We start from the raw sequence: 18251 nt of genomic DNA, 5'->3' as shown, positions 1-18251 counted from the left end.
TCATATAGGAACTGTGGAAAAATAAGCCTTTATTAATCGATAATCTGCTGCTGTGATCATTATTAGACTGAAAAGCCATAAAAGTTAATGGTGATTTGTCCTACCAGTAGTGTTTATTTAATCTGGAAAACGCAGTGAATTACACATTTTCCAATGAACCTTTGATGCATTTTTGCAATTACCCACAGATGAAGTTGTTTTCATGGACACAAATGCATCATTTGGGGTAAAATTGGATTGTTAGCTGTGATTTACCGTTGAATATTTTCTTATCTAAGAAGGAAATTTTCTGCATTTTAGGTTTGAGAGCTTGGACCAAGAGATGAACAGCCTTATGGGAAGAATTCTAGACGTTAATCAGATCGTCCAGCAGCTTTTAGACAGCGGTCATCCCAGTTCCACTGAAGTCAGGGGCTGTCAAGATCACTTGAACAGCAGGTAACTCCACATCATTAATACAGTTTGTTTTACATATAACGTTATCCAAAAACCAACAGGAAGTAAAAATTTCCTTCAAAAACTTTTCAAAATAAATCTACCTTGAGCTCTGTGGTTGTTAGTATATGCTTTTATTGATTAGCATAATTTGAACTTAATCAACACATCAATCCTACTCACATGAAGCCTTAAAAAACGTTTTATATCTATATTATAGATAGATAGATAGATAGATAGATAGATAGATAGATAGATAGATAGATAGATAGATAGATAGATAGATAGATAGATAGATAGATAATGTACTTTTGTGATCGCAAATAAGTGCAGTGTCTTGTGAGTGTAACTCTACCACTGAATTGACATTTTAAGTTAATGTGCCTCGCGATTTGTAGTTGGAGCTAGAGCCGTGAGACAATACAACGCATTGTTTGAGGTAGATGTTATATTACTTGTGTTGCCTCCTTCGTTCACAATTACACTACTGCATATATTGCATCTGACACTGGAGTCGCTTAGTTTTGTAATGTGAGCCCACACTTTCAAACGTTTCACTCTTGCCGCGCTGACTGACTGCACACACACACACACACACACACACACACAACACATATTTTAGTGAAGGGACATGAAAAGCAGCAGCTTCTAATACGCCTATAACATTGAAGTATACCGAGATCAATCAACGATATTGATAACAGTATCATTTGTACTGAAACTTATCGGTACTCTGGTATCGACCTAATTACATACCGGTCCAAAAAAAAAATATACCGCTTCTCAGTACCCATGCCTATACATAATGCCATGAGATTAATGGGGTTTAAATGGGTATTACAAGGATAGTACTTCCAAGAATGAAAATTTTATTTAAAAATTATTTAAAAATGTTGTTCAATAACTAATAAATTAAATTACCAAGTTAAATCGACAGCATATATATATATATATATAATGTCTCCAGAGCACTTCAGGAAACCTATCTGCAAGCTTCCTGAAACAATGCGCAAATGTCACAAAATGTTTATTTAATTTAGTTAAGTTAATAAAAGTATAAAAAAGTAGCTGAAGTGGGCGGACACTGTTGTGCTCCAACCAAAACAGAATTATTGATTTATTGATTTATTAATGCAAATTAATTATCAAAAACCCAGATTTTCTGTTCAAGTATCTCTGGCTAATTGTTCTTTTAATCATAAATTGATAATTTTAGTGATAATAACATGTTAGTCTTTCATTACCCTGATATGTAGTTGTTTTCAGGTGAAGTCATTTGTGTTTTATTTGAAAATGGTTTCATTCAGAAAAGCCTGCACATTCTTGATGCTGCTGTTGTTCATCACTTTTAACACATGGCTCTACGTGGATGTATTTAGAAAATGGGCTGCTGCTTTCACAAGCTTTCACTGAAACTGGCAAGCTGTGACGTATGTGTGAAAAACTCCAGTGATCCGTTTTAGAGCAAGCTTGGCATAAATAGCCTCTCTCAGCTTGCTGCCATCTGCTGTGGCTGCCACATACAGCGCACGCCTGACCCAAAACAGAGCACTATGGGCACATTCACAGCTATTATGTTCTTCAATATTTCATGCCACAGTGTATTTATAAGAATATTTCATTTACAATGCAAGATAGAACATACCCAATTTAAAAGGCACAGTAACATACAAAAAAAGGAGCAAGATTTGAAATGGAACTTTAACGAAGACACGATTGTTTAAAGTGTCTTTTAAATTCCAAAAATGTCAGAAATCAAGAAAATCTATGAAAATTGCTTTCTTTTTGCACATCACAGGTGGAACCGCATTGTGGAGCTGGTTGAGCAGAAGAAAGATCACCTGGACTCAATCCTGCGCATCCAGAACTACTTACTGGAATGCACAGAGATCAAGTCCCAGATACAGGACAAGCGGAAAGCCATAGACGCCACGCAGTATGTGGGCAGCGACCTGGGCAGCGTGCTGGCACTGCAGCGCCGTCTCTCCACCATGGAGGGAGCTCTGGTGGTTCTTGAGCCCAAGCTCCTTCACCTTCAGGAGGAAGCGGAGGAGCTCGCCACATCCCATCCAGACAAGGCCGTAGACATCCTGGTTCCCTTTGAGGGCATCAGCGTGGAGTGGGAAGAGCTAAAGCGTACATTACAAGGCTGTGAGGACTCTTTAACTGTCGCTGGCCGCTTGCAACAGTTCATTCAAGACTTGGATTCATTCCTCACCTGGTTAGTGCAAACTCAGACAGCTGCTGCTTCGGATGAGCTTCCCAATGCTTTAGAGGATGCAGAACGGCTGATAAACCAACACGCCGCACTCAAGGAAGAGATCGGAAGGTACGAAGAGGACTACGAGCGTCTCCAGGCTGTGAATGAGTTCTTGGAGACAGAGGAAGCGCCGTTGCCTCATGGAGCTCTGCAGCAGTGGCTGCACAAGCTGGACGTGGGCTGGAACAAACTGCTGGAGATGTGGGAGAGCAGGAGGGAGGTGCTGGTGCAAGCTCACATCTTCCATCTCTTCCTGAGGGATGTCAAGCAGGCCGAGGCTTTCCTCAATAACCAGGTGAAGCCCCTCACACCTCTTTGTGTCATTTGCACAATTCAGTTTTGAAAGATATTTCTGTTTCCTAAATGTTATTGCACAGAGGTTGCTCTTTCATAGATGACGAATCTTAAAGGAGATCTCATTTATGATTTAGAACTTAAATTTAGTTATAATCACGTCGTAGATCATCCAAAAATGAACATTTTTCCATAATTTACTCAACCTCGTGCATTAAAAGTCAATGTGGTCCGATGTTGTTTGGACCGCAAAATTCATCAAAATGTCTTATTTTGTGTTTCACAGAAAAATAAAGTTGTACAGGTTTGGAATGACATGAGGCTGAGTAAATGATGACAGAATTTTCATTTTGGGTAAACTATTCCTGTAATTTTGCTACTAGTCAAAAGGTGTGTGTGTGTGTGAGTCTTTGAATAAAAAATGCATTTATTTGATCAAACATACAGTAAAATAATACAGTAGCAATATTGTGAAACATTATTACTTTTTTAAAATTACTGTTTTCTATTCTAATATGTCTTAAAGTGTTATTTATTCCTGTGAGTCAAAGTCACATGAATCTTCAGAAATCATTCCAATGTGCTGATTTGCTGCTCAAGGCGCATTTCTTAAAGGGGGCATCAACTGCCTTTTTATTATTTTGTACCATTCTCTGAGGTCTAATTATAAAGTTATCAAGATTTTTACATAAAAAATCATCATAATTTAGCAGTAAATTATGAAAACATCATAATTTAGCAGTAAATTTAGCACTATCTCTATTTTCAGTCCGGTTTTGACCCCCTCCTGGGAATGCTCTGTTTGAATAGATGTGGCAGATTGTTGACTTGGGGGTCTCAAGCACAACACATTGTATGTATGTATGTATGTAATATACATGTGGAAGAATTGACAACAAAGCAGACTTGACTTGACAAGCTGCGAGGTGCAATGGTCAAAGATTACCATTTAGCATCATATTTACATAGAAAAGCTATTAAAAAAGCAGTGGAGCTTTGTAAACAGCTCAGAGTAATCATGTCAAGAACAATATGATTGCCAGAACAAATTCCCGGGATTTTTGAAAAGCTCCTTGAAAAGTCCTTGAAAATCTTGGAATTTTATTTTGCAGTATTTGTTCAAACTCTGTTTAAGTTACCAGTTCTTGGACCATTTTAATGATTTTGTTGTTGTTATTTGAACTGAAATGTAGTTCCTTTTCAGTCGGTCACGTTCGACGTCATGTCAGAAAGAGACTGACAAATGGGGTCTTGCCCGAGAGCCAAAAAGCCTTCAAGTGGTAACAAAAAAAAAAGCACATCTCCTTCTGGTTTTTACAAAGGAAGTCAACTGGTGTTGGTTGTGGGCAGCGGTTCGTCTAGAGCTTCCTGCTTTCAGCTCCAGCGTTCCCATGAGCTCTTAATGCACCACTGAAAGAGCTACTCAAAGAGTTTGGGTTGTGTTTGTTTATTTTTAAAGATGTCATTCCGCCACCTGTGTGTTTCAAGGTGCGGTCGATATATGGCTCCTCGTGACGGCCACGATCGCTGTGTCACGTATCTGGGCTTTCAGCACACTGAGACTGCGTTCGTGGATGATTCATGTTCTCATTGCGGGGACATGACCATCTCTGCGTTAAGATCGAGACTTGATTGCCTTAAAAGGTATAGAGTCCCCTCTGCCACACCCCGTTCTAGCCCCTCTTCTCGTGAAAGGGCTACTTCGGGTGGTTGCCAGGGTGATCTGAGGGTAACCGTGTGGGCTTCCCTAATGAGCCAGCCTCCTCAGGGCGCACCCTCCTCACATCCGGATGAGTTTCCGGATGAGTTTGCTGGACCGTCTCAGGTTTCTGATATCTCATTCGGAGCTCAGGAGGAAGACCAGATGTCGATCGCCGCATCAAAGGTGGGCTTGAGTCCTCAGGAGATGAGGATTCGGCTGCGTTGTCTCCCTCGGGAATGCCACCGTTGCCCAAGTCTGATCCCGAGCTGACGGCCATGCTTTCCCGGGCAGCTGAGAGCATCGGCTTGAGTGGAATCCTCCACCCTGTCCCGAGCGCTCGAGGCTGGACGATTGGTTCCTGGGGGCTGCTCTGGTTCCTTTCTTCCTGGAGGTGGACCAGGAAGTGACCAGTTCATGGAAGGCACATTTAACTGCCCGAAACCATTCTGGTGCTTCTTCCGCCTACACTGGCCTCAATGGCGGAGCGGCCAAGGGGTATACTGGGATTCCTTTCAGTGGAGTATTCTGTTGCAATGCAATTGTGTCCTCAGAAGGGTTGGAACAAAGGCTGTCTCCTTCCACCCTGAAGGTCTATGTGGCTGCCATTTCAGCTCACCATGATCCTGTTGATGGGAAGCATGATCTGGGCATCAGGTTCCTGAGAGGGGCCAGGAGGCTCAATCCACCTCGCCCTCATCAAGTTCCCTTTTGGGACCTTGCAGTGGTTCTATCTGCATTGCAGAGGGCTCCCTTTGAACCCTTGCTCTCAGTAGTGCTAAAGTTTTTATCATTAAAAACTGCACTCCTGGCGGCTTTTGCTTTGGTTAAGAGGGTCTTGGACCTGCAGGCCTTTTCAGTTGATGAAGTCTGCCTGGAATTCAGGCCGACCAACTGTCGCATTATCTTGAGATCCCGGCCTGGATACGTGGTCAAAGTTCCCACCACTCCTTTTAGAGATCAGGTGGTGAACTTGCAAGTGCTGCCCCCGGGAAACAGACCCAGCCCTTGCGCTTCTCTGTCCAGTATGTGCGCTCCGCATTTACGTATACAGAACTCAGTGCCTCAGGACCTCAGACCAGCTCTTTGTTTGTTATGGAGGCCAGTAGAAGGGAAAGGCTGTCTCCAAACAGAGGTTATGCCAATGGATAGTAGATGCTATTGTCCTGGCTTATCAGGCTCAAGACCTGCCATGTCCTCTAGGGATGAGAGCTCACTTAACTTGGATTGTAGCCTTCTCCTGGGCGCTGGAGCATGGCGCAGACATCTGTAGAGACATCTAACAGACATCTGTAGAGCTGCAGGCTGAGCAACACACAACACATTTGCGAGATTTTATAATCTCCATGTAGAGCCATTTTCTACCAGGTATCACTCCTACGGGCCAGTAAGGACCTGCTCGGTGTCAATCCGCTTGCTGCTCCATTCCACTCCACTGACTGGATGCATGCGCTATTCCCCTCAGGTGAGTTCCTCAGTTCAGAACCCTGGATTCATCCATCATTGTTGATGTCCAGCATCATGTGCAATGTGGCATTTTGTAAGGGACCCCATTTGCCAGTCTCTTTCTGACATAACGTCGAACGTGACCGACTGAAAGGGAATGTCTAGGTTACAAATGTCACATTGCTTTTCTGCTGAACGGCCAGGTGACTGGGCTCGGCTCCTCAGCAAAGACTTGAATGTTGCTTGCTTGCTTGCACTGTTCCTTATATACCCACACAGCATTGGCTCGTTTGTTACCACTCAAAGGTGATTGGGCTCTCGGGCGAGACCCCATTTGTCAGTCTCTTTCTGACGCATCGTCTCCATTCCCTCCTTCAGGGAGCGATGGTTACATATGTAACCTAGACGTTTTCTGTAGTAATCGGTTTTTGTATATTTCCTATTTTATATTCATTTCCTAGTATTTAATTTACCAGTATTTATTTTGAACAAAACAATTTTAGAAAGATTTAGACTGTAGGTCATCTTGTAACCTGTCAAGGACAAAGCTAATTAACAAAAAATTATATCAAAAGCATCTTAAATGTGTTTTCAACATATTGTAGTATTTAGGGCTGCACAATTCATCTAAATTAAATAGCAAAGGCAATTAAATAGATATTAGGCAGAAGCTGTGATTGTCATGCGTATCTTTCAGTGAAGCACAGTTCTGTGATCAGCAATAAATCTCCATCCAAAGGCCAGAGGATGCTCTCGTGCTGAAAATCCAAATATATATCGGTGCAGCTAAATAAACAGAATATTTAACTGCTTTCATTGATTCAACTTGAATAATAAACGCATTACTATGGCAATTTATGGTTTATCTGAGTTATTTTTATTATAATTTTCGTTCATAATAAAGTATATCTATACTGAAATGCTACTCGCCATAGACTGCCCTACTTAGAATACAATAAAATATTGTGTGCCTTAATTATTCTGTTTAAGAAGTCACATCATCTTACAGAAGGATTTATTAAACTTGACTGACGTTTTGAAGTGAGTTTGGAGTAAAAACATGCTATTAAATGTGGTATTTTGACGTGCTTTCAGATGGAGCAACATTTACTAAACAGAGCCTTAGTTAATGTCACGGTTGGGTTAAGGGAAAAACACAAGGAAAGGGTAAGATCCAATAGCAGGTAAGGTTTATTGCACAAACAGGTAAATACAAAATAAAACTGTCTTGAGAGACAAACCAAACAAAAAGGGAACCGGATGAAACGGGGAACTCGGAAGAACGAGAAGGTAGAGGAAGTCTGGGGGAACGAGAGCATGAGACACATAGGGTAAGGACTCCATGATGACAACAGAGAAAGACAGCTCTATAAAGGGAAACTAATGACAGAGTATTGTCAACACCTGTGCGATTCTAATTGGAGTGCAATTACTGTGAAGACACAACCAGACTAGCGGAATTAAAGTGCCTATGGTGAAGTGCCTAAGGGGAAGTGAGCTCACTAGGGAACACCCAGGAAAACAAAGACTGGCAGCGTGACATTACCCCTCCCCTACGGAGCAGCTACCAGATGCTCCACCTAAACCCAGGAAAACCCCAACAGAAAAAGAGGCAGGAGGGAGGTGGAACGGCGGCGGACCAGGGGGAGGGACGGAGGGACAGAAAACAGGGACAGGAGCAACCAGGAGAAATGGAAAGGTGCCACACAAAACAAGGAGTCCAGGAGGGAGGCGGACAGGTGGAGGCTCAGGGGGAGGGAAGGAGGGCCAGACTAAACTAAAAGGAATAGACAGAAACAGAACTCAAAAAACACAAAACATAAGTCCATGAAGGACATGTTGAGGCGTCCACCAGGACGGAGCAGATGACCACCACAGCCGTGTGGTCAAGGCCAGAGCCCTCCAGGGCGGAGCGGAAGACCACCACGGCCTTGTGGTCAAAGTCAAAGCCCTCCAGGGCGGAGCGGAAGACCACCACGTCTTTGTGGTCGAGGCCGGAGTCCACCAGGGCGGAGCAGAAGACCACCACGTCCTCATGGTCACCGCCAGAGTCCCCCAGAGCGGAGCGGACGACCACCACGTCCTCGTGGTCACCGCCGGAGTCCCCCAGGGCGGAGCGGATGACCACCACGTCCTCATGGTCACCGTCGGAGTCCCCCAGGGCGAAGTGGTCTCGGGCACTGCATCGGGAACGGCCTCCGGCACCGCATCGGGAAAGGTTTCGGGCCCCGCCTCGGTCTCCAGAACCGCAACGGACACCGCCTCGGCTTCGGGCCCCGCCTCGGCCTCCGGAAAAGCATCGGACACCGCCTCGGCCTTGGGCACCGCCTCGGCATCGGCCTCTGGAACAGCCTCGGGCACCGCCTCGGGAACAGCATCGGCCTCTGGAACAGCATCGGGCTCCGCCTCGGCATCGGGAACAGCATCGGGCACCGCCTCGGCATCGGGCACCGCCTCGGCATCGGGCACCGCCTCGGCATCGGGCACCGCCTCGGGAACTGCATCGGCATCGGGAACAGCCTCGGGCACCGCCTCGGGAACAGCATCGGGCTCCGCCTCGGCATCGGGCACCGCATCAGCATCGGGCACCGCCTCGGCAACAGCATCGGCCTCGGGAACAGCATCGGACACCGCGTCGGCCTCTGGAACGGCATCGGGCACCGCCTCGGCATCGGGCACCGCCTCGGCATCGGCCTCTGGAACAGCATCGGCCTCGGGAACAGCGTCGGCCTCGACCTCTGGAACAGCATCGGGCTCCGCCTCGGCATCGGGCACCGCATCGGCCTCTGGAACAGCATCGGGCACCGCCTCGGCATCGGGCACCGCCTCGGGAACTGCATCGGCATCGGGAACAGCCTCGGGCACCGCCTCGGGAACTGCATCGGGAACAGCATCGGCCTTTGGAACAGCATCGGGCTCCGCCTCGACATCGGGCACCGCATCGGCATCGGGCACCGCCTCGGCATCGGGCACCGCCTCGGGAACTGCATCGGCATCGGGAACAGCATCGGGCTCCGCCTCGGCATCGGGCACCGCCTCGGGAACTGCATCGGCATCGGGAACAGCCTCGGGAACTGCATTGGGAACAGCATCGGCCTCTGGAACAGCATCGGGCACCGCCTCGGGAACAGCATCGGCCTCGGGAACAGCATCGGCCTCGGGAACAGCATCGGGCACCGCCTCGGCATCGGGTACCGCCTCGGGAACAGCATCGGCATCGGGAACAGCATCGGGCTCCGCCTCGGCATCGGGCACCGCCTCGGCATCGGGCACCGCCTCGGGAACTGCATCGGCATCGGGAACAGCATCGGGCACCGCCTCGGCATCGGGCACCGCCTCGGGAACTGCATCGGCATCGGGCTCCGCCTCGGCATCGGGCACCGCCTCGGCATCGGGCACCGCCTCGGCATCGGGCACCGCCTCGGGCTCCGCCTCGGGAACTGCATCAGGAACAGCATCGGGAACAGCATCGGGCTCCGCCTCGGCATCGGGCACCGCCTCGGCATCGGGCACCGCCTCGGCATCGGGCACCGCATCGGGCACCGCATCGGCCTCTGGAACAGCCTCGGGCACCGCCTCGGCATCGGGCACCTCCTCGGGAACTGCATCGGGCACCGCCTCGGCATTGGGCACCACCTCGGGCACCGCCTCGGGAACAGCATCGGTATCGGCCTCTGGAACAGCATCGGGCACCGCCTCGGCATTGGGCACCACCTCGGCATTGGGCTCCGCCTCGGGAACTGCATCGGGCTCCGCCTCGGGAACTGCATCGGGCTCCGCCTCGGGAACTGCATCGGGCTCCGCCTCGGGAACTGCATCGGGCTCCGCCTCGGGAACTGCATCGGGCTCCGCCTCGGGAACTGCATCGGGCTCCGCCTCGGGAACTGCATCGGGCTCCGCCTCGGGAACAGCCTCGGCCTCTGGGACTTTCTCCAGGCCTTGAGGGACGGTCGACGCCTGTCTCCTCCTCCTCCGTCCTCCACGATGGCGAGTCGGCGGCACCTTGTCTGGAGACTCAGGCGTTGAGTCGTCCATCTTAAGCTGTGGCTCTGGGCTGGCGACAATCCTGTGCTGTGGTGTTAGGCTGGCGGCCATCTTGTGCTGTGGCACTGGGCTGGCGGCCATCTTGTGCTGTGGCGCTGGGCTGGCGGCCATCTTGTGCTGTGGCGCTGGGCTGGCGGCCATCTTGTGCGGTGGCGCTGGGCAGGTGGCAGTCTTGTCTGGAACTTCTGGTGTGGTTGTTGCATCCCACTGAGCACGATGGTGCAGGTATTTGGTAAACCCCCAAAAGTCCAGGATCTCTAACCCCTTCATCTCCCATTGAGGTAAAGGATCATCCAGGCAATTATTAAACAAATCTTTAAGTGCTGCATCATTGTAACCTAACCCGACTGCCAAAGTCCAAAACAATTGCGCCAGGCCACCCACCTCGCTTCCCTTTTGATGAAGGGTGGTTAAGTTCCGGAATCTCCTCCTCCGTTCCTCCATGGTGGCTGGGGAACAGATTCGAAATCTCACACCGCTGGATCTAGGCATGATGGAGTCCTTCTGTCACGGTTGGGTTAAGGGAAAAACACAAGGAAAGGGTAAGATCCAATAGCAGGTAAGGTTTATTGCACAAACAGGTAAATACAAAATAAAACTGTCTTGAGAGACAAACCAAACAAAAAGGGAACCGGATGAAACGGGGAACTCGGAAGAACGAGAAGGTAGAGGAAGTCTGGGGGAACGAGAGCATGAGACACATAGGGTAAGGACTCCATGATGACAACAGAGAAAGACAGCTCTATAAAGGGAAACTAATGACAGAGTATTGTCAACACCTGTGCGATTCTAATTGGAGTGCAATTACTGTGAAGACACAACCAGACTAGCGGAATTAAAGTGCCTATGGTGAAGTGCCTAAGGGGAAGTGAGCTCACTAGGGAACACCCAGGAAAACAAAGACTGGCAGCGTGACAGTTAACTGAGAAGATACGCAAACAGCTGTCATAATCCTATGATTATGTCATCTAGGATTATGAATGCGATTTTGGATAGCTTGTCAGAGAACTATGGCTCTGTGTAGTAAATACTGCTCCACCTGAAAGCAGGTGATGGAAATGTACTGCTAATCAGCGAACCTAAGCTAAGGCTAAGCCTCACAATTACATCATTAAGTGGCACATTGTCATTTTGGCAGATTGGCTTCAGTATGAGCTGATTTTAGACTTATGAGAAAGTTTTGAGTTCTGAAAGTAATAGGATGTTTTTATAGTACAATGAGCTCTTATTTTGTTAAAAGATCAAGAGAATTTTGATTTCTCAGTTCATGAGCCCTTTAATAATACTGTAAACGTTAAAACCAGTAGTGCTGTTTAAACTTTGTAATAATTGTAACAATACTGCATTATATTACCATTTTACTGTATTTGTGATCAAATAAATGCAACCTTGGGGACCATAAGAGAATTCAAAAAAATTATTTCAAACTTTTTATATTAAACAAATTGCTAAAATGTTTCTCATAAAATCAACTGGGTAATGATGAAATGTATTGAAAATGTATTACTTTTGACTGCAGACTTCGATATCTTGGCCAATCAGAGCACAGTTTGACACATTGTTGCGATCTCTTCTGAAACTGGGGTCAAATGACATTGGTTTCCATGTGCCACATGACTGATCACAAACATGGCAGTTTATAGATTATTATTCATGGCAGAATTCTGCCGTGTGTTTGGTCCAAACCAGTTCACCCTCACAAATTAGGAAAACCTTTAAAGTAAAAAGTAAAAAGATAAATGCAAATGAGAAAAAAAGTTAGTTTTCCTTTTGCTCTCCTTTAGATCTTGTTGCTTTCTAGGAGAAACAATTGAGATATTTAAGACACTTCATGTACGACTTTCCGTTCTGTTAGAGAGCAGACCATTAGGAGACAAAAACTGATCTGACTGATCTTTTTCAGGTCACGTCTGTAAATGTCAGGAGCATCAGGGCATTTTAAGGTCATTGCTTGGTTCATATTCTGAGACATTTGCTGCTTTTATGTTGGGTCGTCCCTTCATAGTAATATCTTGCAGCAAAAATGCACTTTAAATGTCATAGGACATGCATTTTCTCAATCTGTCTGGGTGTATGTTAGAAGCTGTGTCTTTTCTGGTTTGCTAAAAGCCCAGAGTCGCTTTCTGTTGCCTGCGGGTACATAATAAGAATCTGCATTGCCATCGAGTGTGAACTGGTTTGCACTAAAAACACATGGCAGTGGCATTCAAAAGCCACTATTCCTTAAGTTTGTTTGAACTTCACTTTTCTAAATGGGAACATTTATTAAACAGTTGACAATTATGTTTTTATTATTTTGCTTCCATCATTTAATACATGTTTGCAAGAAAAATGAATTTAAGTAGACTGTTTTTATTTGCATCTTCAATCTGTAGAACTGACCGAGTTAGAAAACATTTGTGGAATCGTCACAGAAGAATATGTGAGCATTGATATTGTTTCTAAGTGTTTATTATTGCAGTAACACCAACAGCTTGCCATTTGCCCTGATTATGGATTTGCTTTAAGTGTAATTGATCTGGACACATTTTAGATGCTTTCTGTATGCAGTATTTCACCCTGTCTTTCTCTCCTCTCCTCAGGAGTCAGCGCTGGCCCATGTGGAGCTCCCCACCACAGTGGAGACGGTGGAGGCGGCCATCAAAAAGCACAAGGACTTTACCACCACCATGGAGATCAACCTGCACCGCATTAAAGCTGTCATAGAGGCGGGAGAAAGCCTCATCAGTCAGAACAATATCTATTCAGAGCGCATCAGAGAAAGAGTGGATCTACTCGCTAACAGGTCAAAACCAAAACACTTATAATAACATTTATGCCACATAGAGCCGGTTGGTATGGAAGCCTGTTTCTGCCACTAAATAGAAAACAAAAAAAGTTAATTGTGACCTTTTATCTAAAAATTCTTACATTTTTATTTTTATTTTCTCAAAATTGCATGATATAAACTCATAATAGTGAGGAAAAAATATGAACTAGCAATTCAAATATTTTTCTTGCAAATCTGACTCAGAATTGTCAGATGAACTTGCAATTGGACTTTATAATTTGCAGTTGCGAGTTTATATCACAGTTCTGAGAGTAGCAATTGCGATATATAAATTCGCAATTCTGAGTAAAAAGTCACAATTCTGAGAAAAAAATCACAGTCGTTAGATATAAACTCACAATACTGAGAAAGTCAGAATTGTGAGTTTATATCTTGCAATTATTTCTTTATTTCTCAGAATTGTACAATTCTATCTTACAATTCTGACTTTTTATCTCATAATTGCTATTTTATTTATCATAATTGCAAGATAAAAAGTCAGAATTGTCAGATCAAAAGTCGCAGTTAACTTTTTTATTTTCTATTCAATGGCGCAAAGGTGCTTCCATAGGTTGGTGCACAGGAAACGGTTATTTGTGCCTGAAACTTTAATTTTAACTTGTTATTGCTTTACATATAAAATCATAGATTTTATCACATTAGTGATCAACAAATATGTATGTAACATTTTTTAAATTAAGATTCTTGAACTATTAACCCGGATCCCTAAAGTATGGTTGCAGCCTTGCAAAGTAACAGTAGTTGTTGTTTAGTTAAAAGTAGGGTTGGGCAGTATAACCGTATATATCGTTACTGCAAAACAAAGTGTCTATCGTTAGAGATTTAGCTATTTCATGTATGTTGTGGTATGCAAATATATCCCCATAACCCACTACTGCTTAAATGTTATGTTCACCTTTAAATGCTTAGGAAAATAAAGAGTTGGACGGACTTGGTAAAGTTATTGAGTGCAATAAGCAGTGAAAAAGAACTCAATGCAGTGCTTGCACTGAATGACACACAGTCAAAGTGCGCGCACTCAAAGGCCCTCTCACAACATCATGCAATCACGAAATGAGATCTCTTTTGTGTTTTATTGTGTTTGAATGGTCAAATACGCACACAGTTATGTCATAATGCCCGTCATGTGGAGTATCAAGTAAACACAGTCGGTCATTATTAATGTTAATCTTATTTGATTGATACAGTGAAGACTATGCAGTGTTTTATTTGTACACTTTATTCAATTTATGTGATATTTCTTACTACATGTTAAATAAACCTAGCCTTCTGCATTCTGCAGCTGCATAAATTAAAACCTTAATTAATTTAAATTTTTCTGTTGTGCTTGTAATTTGCTTCTTTTAAAAATTTAATAAAAAAAAATAAATTAAACATATAAAAAGCTATATCGAGGTAAGTATTTTTACTATTAAGTAAAATTTATCATACTGTGAAATAAGATTTTAGTAATTTCGCCCACCCACAGTTAAAAGAGGTACATTATTTAAACCACTACACAGTACGTTTCAAATCCTATAAGCTACTTATAATTCCAATAGATGACTGAGAAAATTCAGGTGCATTTTTTGTGCGCCCTGTTATAAACCACGCTTTTTGTTTTAATTCAAACAAATATTTCTTAATATTTCATTATATTTATATTTTAAAAGATGTAAGCCCTCCTGTGCTTAAGTGTTTTAGGGATAAAAAGCCCTTGTGATTGTATTGAAAGTACACTTGTAGTGTACTTCGAAGCTATCAAACATGTTTTTAATAAACTGTACTTGCAAATAATTTAATAGTAATCGGATAAAAGGACACTTAAGTGCACTTCAAATATACGTAATATAAGATAAAATTACTGTAAAGCATAATTTATTATAAATTCTTTTCAGTATATACAGAAACACACTTTAAGACAATTGAATTAATTATGAAATTACAAAAATATCCCACTTAAGTGGGTCCAAAAAGCACTCAAAATTTCAACTAATTGTATTTAATATAAATGTAATACTCTTTATAAAAGTATGCTGAAGTGAAGAGGTTGCAGAGCAAAAAATACAAATATGGCTATTAAGGTAATCATATAGACAAGCAAATCATATTTTAATTTCAGCTATTGTCTGATAACATTTGTTTGTTTAACCTATCTAACCTAAATTAGCATTTTTAAATTAAATAAAATGGTTATAAGTGGAAAAATTGGTGAATCTTCTAATGAAAAACAAACTTGTATTTTGCATCACATAATAACATTGTTCTTTGACTTTAAAAATAATTAAAATTCAAATAAGATGACTAAACTTAGAATCCTGTTTTATTATATCCATAGTATTTCAGAAATGTTGTAGAAATTGCTTGAAAATGACCTAGCTATTTGTTAAACTGTATTGTTCAGTTGTTCTTTAATTCTTCTTTATAGCAAAACCTCTATTCAGTCATCAAGTAGCATTGGTAATAAAACTGTCCTTCTAATGCGACCTACCACCTGACAATCTGTATCTGCCCCCCATTTCACTGTGGTATAGAATGTGCAGCTGCGCCTATAGACACACTGAATTTAAAATGTTTTAGTTTTTTTCCATCGAGACATAACAAAGAAACTCGCTGAGAATCCACGGTCACTGATCTGAATGCAGTCTCAGTGAGGAGCGTGAAATTGGATTTGTATATGGAATCTGTAATGGCCCAGTCCACCTTCTGTGTTAAACGGAGACTCCGCTATGAAACATTGTTACAAATAATTTATAAGAGTTTAATCACAAATAATAAAAGAGTTTCTGATTGTTTCTGTTTCTATGTGTGTCTCGCAGAGGGAACAAAAACCGTGAACACGCTCAGCAGTGGCTTCGTAAGCTCAATGACCAGTGGGAGCACCAGAGGTTTCTACAAGACTGCCATGAGGTAGGATGAGTGCCACAAACAATAAAATCTGTGTCATGCTTTGTCTTGTGCGAGAGATGATTTTTATTTTTTAACCTAAAGATGTTCGCCCCTCTGTAAGTAAATCTGTGCATCAGTTAAGTCTGGAGAGCAGTGCAGGATATTGAAGTAAATGTTTGGACGTAAGCTCACGCTTGTTTCTCCTGTTCTTTGTAACTTGCATTCTAAAAAGCATTTCTTACATGTAGCAAAATTACAATAAATTACTCTTACAGAGTGTCCTAACCAGATGCAGTGCATCTTTTTTTTTTACCTTCTGAAACGTGTTTAACAAAAGTCATACTTTACATGTGGTATTTTGTATGTCTTGAAATGACTGTCTGAACAGCTGAGCATTGTGGGTAAATGCTGAGTGAAAGCAGTTGTACAGTAGGACGCTCCTAGTGTGGCCCAAACCTGCAGGTTTATTTAGGCTTTGCTTATCTTCCTTTCTCATGCTCAATTATTTAGCAGGTCTCCTCATCACTTATTTAGTCGAGAGAGAGAACTTCAACAGGGTGTGTGTGTGTGTGTTCACTTCGGGGCTGAGGACAGATCTCTGCCTTCTCTAAGAGCTGTCAAACACGTTTGGAGACTGAGAAGAACACAATGATCAGAGATGGCCCGAGTGCACTGATTCACTTTCTCTTATGCATTGTGTTTAGGAAAACAAATAGCAGAAATAAGTCCATTGCATGCAATGCCATATTGTTTATGAACAGCATAGTGTCTTTTTTCCATGAATGGAAAGTAGTATACAGTATATATAATGTGCAGACAGTAATTATAAAAGATGTTTATGCAATGTATGTATATACTGTATTTAAACTATCTGTATGCGTGGAAGAGCTGAATAATCAATTGTTTGCTTAAATCTTATACAACTGAGTACTGTACTGAATATTGTATCCCACAGTTCCCGTTTAATTTTTTTTTTATTAAAATGGTAAATAACTGTTTATATTTCTGCAATTCCCTTCAGAATCAATAGATTTGTGTTTTTTCTGACACAGTGTAAATACTAGTGTAAAGGAGCCCTGAAATATGTAACATAACGAGACTTTTGATTTCTGAATAACGTAACTTACTACAGTTTGAAATGTTTATTTTTGCATAATACCGTAGTATCCTGCATTAAACAGTATGCTTTTGAACATTGAGTAAGTGACAGATTTTGGTTAGGATGGGAATCAATGCATACTGTAGTCTATGCATCAATGCAATAAATATGACTTAAAAAAAGATATCTGAAACAGAACATGTTATGTAACAGTGAACATTTTAAACAGGACTGCATTGTTGTCTTTTCAGACCTGCATTTTTATTTTTCAGGAAGTGGCATGTACAAATGAAGGTGTTGTTTTGCATTTTTAATTCAGTTTTGTGAGACATCCCTTCGCAGTCCAAATGAATCAAGAACAAGATATACTTAAAAAAAGTCACAAATCAGAGATGACATCAATTTTCAGTTCATTGGTTTATTTTGATGTGGATAGTCAAACCGAGCTCATTGCATTTTGGGATACAATACTCATTTGTAGTGGTTTTTATTTTTCAGTGAAAAAGTATAGTAATATTTATTTTATTTTATTTAGAAGTAATAATAATAATTAATAATAATAATTTAAAGCCAAATAAAGTAGTAACTGCAACATTTCAAACAATTAAAAGTTTACAAATTCTTTCTCCCACGTATTTTCTCAGAATTGCAAGAAATATTTAGTCATTTTTATTTTTATTAAGTAATTATATTAGAAGTAGTTATAGTAGTAAATTTTATAATCTGGATAATTGCATTTTAAATCACAGTTTGATTAGATTTGATTTTTTTACCAAATCATGCAGCCCTAGTGCATTGTGCCTACAGCAGTAGTCAGTAGTAAGACTGAATGCAATTATATTCACACCCTATGTTGCACTTTTTCTCATTTGATTTCAGTTCTTGTTCCTTTCAGATGTTAACTGATCGGAAGTATCACATTTTAATGTCTCCCTTGTGTTGGTGGTGGTGTAGTTAACCGTCAGTTTTCTGGATAATTAATTCCCATGTCCCTGTATGGTCATTCACTCTTCCTTGGATCTAATGCTCTTTTCCACTCCAGGGTCTGTTTGAGGAATAACCATGATTTACCTAAATGGCTTTTCCTCATGAGGGCAGAGGTCACTGTACAGTGTCATCTACCAGCTCAGCACATTTCAAAATAAAAGTTGTTTATTGACATCTTTGGTTCAGTGAAGAACCTCTAACATATAGTGGAAAACAATATATTGTTTAAATAATGTTTTCACACCAGAAAAAAAAAAATATAAAAAAAAATTCCTTTCAACTGCAAATT

At 42.4% G+C, this 18251-nt stretch overlaps 1 protein-coding gene across 4 annotated transcripts in view; it reads left to right on the top strand.

Moving 5' to 3' along the window:
- Window positions 1-18251, top strand: part of LOC113061725 (spectrin beta chain, non-erythrocytic 4-like) — an 83665-nt gene that overhangs the window by 30552 nt on the left and 34862 nt on the right. For all 4 annotated transcript variants that reach the window (XM_026231114.1, XM_026231109.1, XM_026231112.1 and 1 more), the window contains 4 exons: window positions 301-438; window positions 2234-2990; window positions 12761-12963; window positions 15807-15897. In XM_026231114.1, the coding sequence (XP_026086899.1) occupies window positions 301-438; window positions 2234-2990; window positions 12761-12963; window positions 15807-15897 (1189 nt within the window). The remainder of the gene's footprint in view (window positions 1-300; window positions 439-2233; window positions 2991-12760; window positions 12964-15806; window positions 15898-18251) is intronic.

Source organism: Carassius auratus, chromosome 43, assembly GCF_003368295.1.
Source record: "Carassius auratus strain Wakin chromosome 43, ASM336829v1, whole genome shotgun sequence".
Lineage (NCBI taxonomy): Eukaryota > Metazoa > Chordata > Actinopteri > Cypriniformes > Cyprinidae > Carassius > Carassius auratus.
This window is presented reverse-complemented; position numbering and strand designations above follow the sequence as displayed.